General features: G+C 32.4%; 1 protein-coding gene across 1 annotated transcript; it reads left to right on the top strand.

Annotated features, from left to right (window-relative positions):
- Positions 1-5,839: 5,839 nt before the first annotated feature.
- Positions 5,840-7,547, top strand: LOC115989813. Its single transcript, XM_031113691.1, has 3 exons — positions 5,840-6,011; positions 6,115-6,207; positions 6,325-7,547. The coding sequence occupies exons 1-3, from the start codon at positions 5,840-5,842 to the stop codon at positions 7,545-7,547; spliced, it is 1,488 nt and encodes a 495-aa protein (XP_030969551.1).

The following is a 7,547-nucleotide window of genomic DNA, read 5'->3' as shown; positions in this document are numbered from 1 at the left end:
GAACTTGCAAAAGTTCTTTGCAAGGAATGCCACCTTTTTTTCAACATTGTCCTCTTCCGAGGAATCTTGAGCTTTAATTCTCTCATGGATCGTCTTAAGAGTAAAGGATTTTCTTTTCCTTTGAGATGGTAGAGTGAGCTCATATGTTTGAAGAGAGCCAATAAGTACTTGAACCTTTATCTCATCAAGATCCTTGCTCTCCTCAATGGCGTTCACCTTGGCTCGGAAGCTCTCTGGCAACGATCTAAGGATCTTTCTTACTACTTTGGAGTCTTCTGCCTTCTTACCCAAGTTTAATTTCCCGATTACCACTTCATTCAACTTTCCATAGAATGAGTCGAATGATTCATATTTTCTCATCTTCAATTCTTCAAACCGAGTGGTAAGCATTTGAAGCTTGGTATCCTTTACCTTCTTGGTACCTTCATAGGTAGTCTCCAAAATTTGTCATGCCTCCTTGGCATTTGACACATGAGAAATCATGTGAAATTCATTTGGTGAGACACCACAAAATATAGCATTAAGTGCTTTCCTATTAGTATTAGCCGCTGCGAGAGTTGCCTTATCCAAAGTGGATTTGGCAGCCTCTGGCTTTGTCTAACTAATTTCAACAGCATCCCACACACTCTCATCAATGGAGCACAAAAATGCACGCATATGCACTTTCTAAAATGTGTAACTACTCCCATCAAAGAAGGGAGGTGTATTGAGGGATTGAGACCTATCCATCCTAGGGGTCAAGGATCACACTAGGGACATAGAAATCTGACAAGGTGTACCTGCTCTAATATCAGTAGAAAACTCACTTAGTGTATAAAACCCTTGTGAAAGTTTAGATCCCCAAATACAAATTTTCCAATACAAGCTTATATTCAAACAATATATGTGCAGAATATGAAATATAAGAAATACCCAAATTAGCAAACTAATTTTAGCCATTAATTAATCACAACCATCAAAAATTAAAAGCTAATAGTAAGGGAAAGAGAGATGCAAACACAAGATAACACCGACACATGTTATCGAAGAGGAAACCGAAGAACTCGGTGAAAAACCTCTCCTTCGCCCTCTAAGCGGTAAATGATCCACTAGAAAATCAGTTGGGATACATGAATAGCAATAGACCCTCGAAGCCTAATCTACTCAATACACCTAAGCTCTCCAAGCTTCTTGCTCCAACAAGGTTACGCAGAACCATGTCTTCTTTAACTTTCCAGATCTCGCAATTAGCCCATTGTATTAACTAATATGAATTGGTTCTCTCTTGAACTACTTCGTAAACACCAAGAACATTTTCACTTCTCTGAATTTGGTAAGATAAGGATTTGGTTTATGATCCTCTCATGAGTATGACAATGGAGAGGGTAAAAGTAGAGGAATTTGAAGAATCAAGTATATAAGATTATGGATAAATCAATCTTATTTTTCTCTAGAGTTTCTCTCTCAAAATTTTCTCTAGAAACTCTCTACATTTCGTGGGTATAAGAGTATTTATAGTAGGGTATGAGATGGAATGTGAAAAGTCAATTTTTAGCAAAACAGGGTGCACTAACTAGTCACTCACGACTGGGATGAGTCGCCAGTTCTAGTCGCCAACTACCAGACTAGTCCAGACTGTAATTTTGTCCTGTAGTGATTCAGCTGGCCTGACTCTTCATTTTCCTACATGCTTCACATGTGTGCTTCATTTTGGAAAGTCACCACTCGCGAGTCAATCGCGAGTCCAGTCGCAAGTCACCTTCTTGTTGCACACTCTTGATCAAATCTTCACTCTCTCACACACAACCCTTACAATATTCCCACCTAAATAAAAGGTTTCTAAATGCTAAATTACAAGCAAGTTTGGCACGAAATAAAACCAACACATAATTGAATAAATTCAATTTTACAGTTATCTTTTTATCCTTTTTGGATCCTTCCAACGTAATGGTTGCAAAAAGAAATAAACATGATTAGAAAGTTAATGGAGTTCTAATATGGTAGGATCATGTCTCAATCAACATGCCTTCAATCAAATTAAATAATTAAAAAAATTAAAAATTATAATTAAGGCTCTTAAAAAGTGTATTATATTAGATGGTGGAATGATGTCGTAGAAGCATGAACAAAGTACATATGATGCTCTAATTGATGGACAAAAACTATACTGTTAGCATCTAGGTTGTGAACCTCAAATAAACGAGGGGTTCTTTGAATTCTCAAGGTGATAAACTAGAATCCACTAAAAAAAATTAAGAAAAACTCTACAATCTTATTGATAATAATCTCTAAATTGAATTGCCTTTGGAGGCTACAATGCATTTAAATAATAAAAATAAAACTTGGGGCAACTAGAAATCCTAATGCGGCTACAAAAGCATATAATACCCTAATTTGACTAAACAACATTAAAAGCACTTAAAAAGAAAAAAATAATTAACCTAAACCTAAAATAACAAAAATTACATAAAAATACAAAAATTAAATATTAAATCGTGTCCTATATCAGACCCCTCCACTTGAAACAAACTCATCCTCAAGTTGATCGTCGAAATCTAAAATCTTCCACTCCAAATAAACAAATACTTTGAATGCTTTAATAATTTGATCTAGTTTTGAAACTTGAATTCTTCATAAAGTGTAGCATAAAATTTCTTCTCATGTACCTTCTATTTATTTGCAACATCAATCAACAAGAGAGATACTGCATCCAGAACATTTTTAAAATAAATCATAGGTGGTTAGTTGTTATTAGTTCTGATTTGAGCCTATCATTGAAATTACTTTTCTACCCTAATAATTATAACCCATAACAACCTGCCACATAGGAATTGTTGTAAAAATATTGTGAAAATATTGTAGACATAGCATTTCTCAACTAACAAAGGATTGATAATAAAATTAAAATTTTCTACTCCAAGAAAATCAACATATTGTTTAGTTATCTTCAACAAATCAACTGGAACTTGGTGGTTGTAGATGATGGACTCATCATCATATTTAACCTTAATTGGATCTTCCAACAATATTCTCAATAAATACCATCTCTTGATTTCTATCATTATCCACAATCAACTCAACCTTTTTTTCTTTGACATCTTCATCAAACTTTTGACAAGTGGTATCTTCAATCTTCAATTCAATAACTTGTTGCAAGTCTTGATCTTTTTTAACCACTTTAAAATTTTCTTTAGAAATAGACTACTTCTTCTTAACCCTCAAACCCTTTACTTGATACATGGATTTGGCTGTGATAATTTTGTTTTTGTGGTTGACCTTTCATGTTTTGAACATATTTCTTCATATGAATATACAGATTTATAATCAACACTTGTATAATCTAGTATATCATAATAGTCATTAGGAAACTATAAATAAATTAATACCTTTTTTTTCATTCTTTTGCCAAGAGCAGATTGGATGCTTACCTTGCTGCTTTGTATCGATTTGAATATCTTCCCACCATTCATCTGCTACTTCGTCCAATTTATTAGATGCAAGCCGCACTTTTTCTTCATCACAAATCTTCCAAAAATTAAAATATCCTTCCAAATCAAGAAGTCAGTCAATAAAATCCAACTTACACATATCTTATAAATATATATATATATATATATATATTTTTTTTTTTTTTTGTTTTCAATTTTTCCTATATATATATATTTAACATTTACTCATTTAAGGTGACTTAAAAATTCCATTATTTAAATTTAAAATATCTTTTAACCATTATTTTTATTATTAGTTTTTCAACATTTTTCCATCCCGTTTACCTTTTCATTTTCCTACTACTTTCTACCTTAATATCACTATTTCTCTATCTTTTTATTTTCCTTTATTTTGACTCTTCTTATTTACATCACCTTACTATATATTTTTCCAACACAAAAGATATTACTCTTCGTCTCTCTCTCTCTCTCTCAATTTGTTTATAGAAAGTTAGAATAGTAGTCTGTTATAATTTTATGTTGTGAAATGAAGACAGCAGAATTTTTTTTAATATATTTTTGAGTTTATTATAGATACATATTTCAATCAAGTTTGTTTAATTTTATATTTTTGTCTAATATATTGGTCTATGTGATTATTCTAGCAAAGATGGTTTTCTTTTTTCAATGTGGCAAAAAACAGAAGTAAACAAAGAAATATAGGCCTGGGCTTTGAGAAAAACGCCAGGATGAGAATACTCCCACTACACTGGCAGGAAGAAAAACCCAAAAAACAGAAACGCCCCAGTACACAAAAAATTGGAAAACTAAAGCAGAGAGTGTGCCGAAGGTCATGAGGTCCTCTATGATGCCTTGAGTCTCTGCTTTTTTTACACTTAGTTATGTTTGTATGCAATTTTGTTAATCAAATGGTTCGATAAAATTGTATAGACACTTTAAGTGAAATTTTATAGTGGGTTTTTATCTGAAATTGTAATTTTATGATGAATTTTCTTGATTTTAATTGCTCAAATTTATTTGTTCAAAATAATTTTTCAGAATGATACTTTTTGAGGTTAGTTTTATTACTTTTACTTAGACTAAGTGATAATTAATCTTATGGGTAAAGATACATAAGATATTGAGAAAAAAAATGTTTTATATTGCAATCTACTAAAAATGTTTTTTTTTTAAATAATTATACTATTTTTTTTTAATCACTAATGTATATTATAGGCTACCACATGTAGTAACTTAAGTCTTAATATTCTTAAGTTGTTTCTGCAAAAAGAAAAAAAATAAATAAAGGTTATCACAAAAGAGGAGTTCGTGTAAAGTTTTCTTACAAAATGAAATACCTATTCTGTAAGGCCACCAAACTTGATAATTTGTAAAGGGTAGAACCATTTGCAACAATATTTGCATAGTCATATAGTTCTAGCTAAGGCAATCAAGCATAATTTTAGTCTTCAAATAAATAAATAAATAAATCTACCAGTGGTTATAAGTAAACAATGAAATAATGATTCATGAAGAATAAAAAAAATAATCTATACATATTCATCTTGTGCAGTTGTAACTTTACATATAATTTTACATTTATATATTCATCTACTTTAATTTATATGTTTATAATTGAATAGTGAAATCTACAAACAAGGTAATTAAAACAATCATATTTCTACTCTTCAAAAATTAACCAAATTTGTTTTTCAAAAAAATGCATTTTTACATTTCCTTGGAAATTCATTTTAAAAAAATTGACATACCACTAACTTAACCACATCATACATTAAAAAAATTTAAGGCTTATTATTACGTCCGTTAAGATATTATGAATGTCTTAATTGATTGAGACCAAGCTAGTGAAATGCCTTTTATATTTCCTTAAAAATTCAGAAGGAAAAAAATTAAAAATAAAAATAAAACACCCCTTTGACATACCACAAACGTAACTACATCTATAACTATTTAAGACATCTATGATATCTCTTTCCTATTGATAACCATAAAAATTAAAACTAGAAATGGAACATACAAAGTAATAAAAAATAAATGAAATCAAACGTTAATTAGACAGTTAAATAGAAAATAAAGAAGTGGTCAAAAGAAGTCAAAAAATAAAATAGAAATGACCGAAATTACAAACTTTACAATGCAATAAAATCTACCATTACATTTACTTAATTAAATCAATAATCAACAATTAAATATAATAATACAAAATATAAATTAACTTAAAACTAATTAAATTCTAATTAGAGAAATTATATTTCTTATCATAATTAAAAATGAGATAATCTCCAATAATAATAGAAATTATATAAGAAACATTATAGATGAGATCATGAAAAATATAATAAAACTAATTTTTAAAAAAATTACAAATTTTAGGAACTGTATTTTACTAAAAAAAAAAAAAATTATCACGCATGCACGGTTATCTGAAACTAGTTTTAATTAATACAGTATGCCCACATTCTCTTGCACTCCTTCTGGCCATTACTGAAAGAAAACCAGCACAAGCAGGTCCTGCGCCCGCAAGTCTTGATAGCGATAAGCCACACCTCAAGTCTTGGAAAAGAAAGATGATGTTTGTTCCTTGTAAGATCACCAATTCATTTATTGCTTCTTCTCTTTTTTTATTGAATGGCCTATCTCAATATCACTTTTAGATGTTCTAATGTTTTTGCTTTTACCTTTTCAGTTGTAGCGGGTATGTTCTTCTCAAGGAAGAGAAAGGCAATAGAAATCCTCCCCGACAGTGTGAAAACACTTTGGAACAAGTGGGAGCTTCGAAGTATGGTTATATTTAGTCTATTCTTACAAGGCATCCTCATGGTGCTTGGCAAAAGTTGAAAGCACTCGAGAAGGAACTGGGTCAGAATCATTCTTTGGCTTGCTTACTTGTGGGCAGATACAGTTGCAACAGCTTCACTTGGCGTGCTTTCCATCAACCAAGGAGAATCTGAAGGTGGTTTTGTAGACCCAAACTATGTTATAACAGTTTTTTGGGCACCATTTCTTCTTCTGCACCTTGGTGGCCCTGATACCATTACTGCCTACTCCTTGGAAGACAATGAATTGTGGCTGAGGCACTTGCTTGGGCTACTTGTCCAGGTGGGAGGGGCTATCTATGTTTTCCTTACAGTATGGAAAAGTACTAATGCACTTTATTTGATGGCAATTCCAATATTTTTTGCTGGGATCATCAAGTACGGAGAAAGGACATGGGTTCTGATGTCTGCGAGCAGTGAGCATTTTAGAGACTCCATGCTTCCTCCTCCTGATCCTGGGCCCAATTATGCGAGATTCGTGGAGGAGTATATGTCAAAGGAAAAGGAAGGGTTCAAGGTATGTTCAGAAAATAACCCTGAAGATGGCAAAGAAGATGATTATTCCTCTCCAGATGCAGAAACTAATAGCAGAATTCCAGAAGCAGCCGTTATATGCAAGGCCTACATGTTCTTCGAAATTTTCAAAAGGCTGCCTGCAAATCTTATTCTAAGCTTTCATATTATCCAGAAGAGTCAATACATTATGCAGAGCATCAGCGCTGATGAAGCTTTCAAAGTGATTGAGGTTGAGCTTGGATTCATGTATGACATGTTCTATACAAAGGCAGTTTTGTTATATTCTGTTGCGGGGCGTCTTCTTCATTTCGTCCCTTTTATTTGCACTGTTTCTTTATTTGTGATTTTCTTGAAGACCGAGAAGCATATCTACTCGGGGGTAGATGTAGCTATTACTTACATACTTCTGGTTGGAGCTATTGTGCTAGAGATTTATGCAGCAGTTGTACTAGTTTGTTCAGACTGGACAATACTATGGCTGAGTCAGCATGGGAATTCGGGGGATATTTTGTATCGTGCCATCTCATTGATTCCATGGCCTAGAAAAAAGAGGTGGTCTAATGCCATGGGACATTTCAACCTAGTAAGGTACTGCCTTAAAGACAAGCCTGCCATGTGCACATTTAAACAGAGGTTTTTGTGGATTTCAAAATTATTGGAGAAGTATCGGTACCACAAATCTGTGGAAGTTCCGCTGGATTTGAAAGCCGTTATCTTTGATGAGCTTCAACAAAAAATGGAAGCTAACCGTTCAGATCTCAGAAATCTCAAGAAATTATGTGCTTGA

The sequence above is a fragment of the Quercus lobata genome, chromosome 5 (genome assembly GCF_001633185.2).
Source record: "Quercus lobata isolate SW786 chromosome 5, ValleyOak3.0 Primary Assembly, whole genome shotgun sequence".
NCBI lineage: Eukaryota > Viridiplantae > Streptophyta > Magnoliopsida > Fagales > Fagaceae > Quercus > Quercus lobata.
Note: the sequence above shows the minus strand (reverse complement) of the source record. Positions and strands in the feature narration are given on the sequence as shown.

Bases quoted from the DNA above. Each gene is read 5' to 3' on its own strand.
- LOC115989813 (XM_031113691.1), top strand. From the start codon at position 5,840: ATGCACGGTTATCTGAAACTAGTTTTAATTAATACAGTATGCCCACAT. The intron at 6,012-6,114 runs GTAAGATCACCA...TTACCTTTTCAG, and splicing joins AAAGATGATGTTTGTTCCTT to TTGTAGCGGGTATGTTCTTC. The intron at 6,208-6,324 runs GTATGGTTATAT...ACTTGTGGGCAG, and splicing joins GAACAAGTGGGAGCTTCGAA to ATACAGTTGCAACAGCTTCA.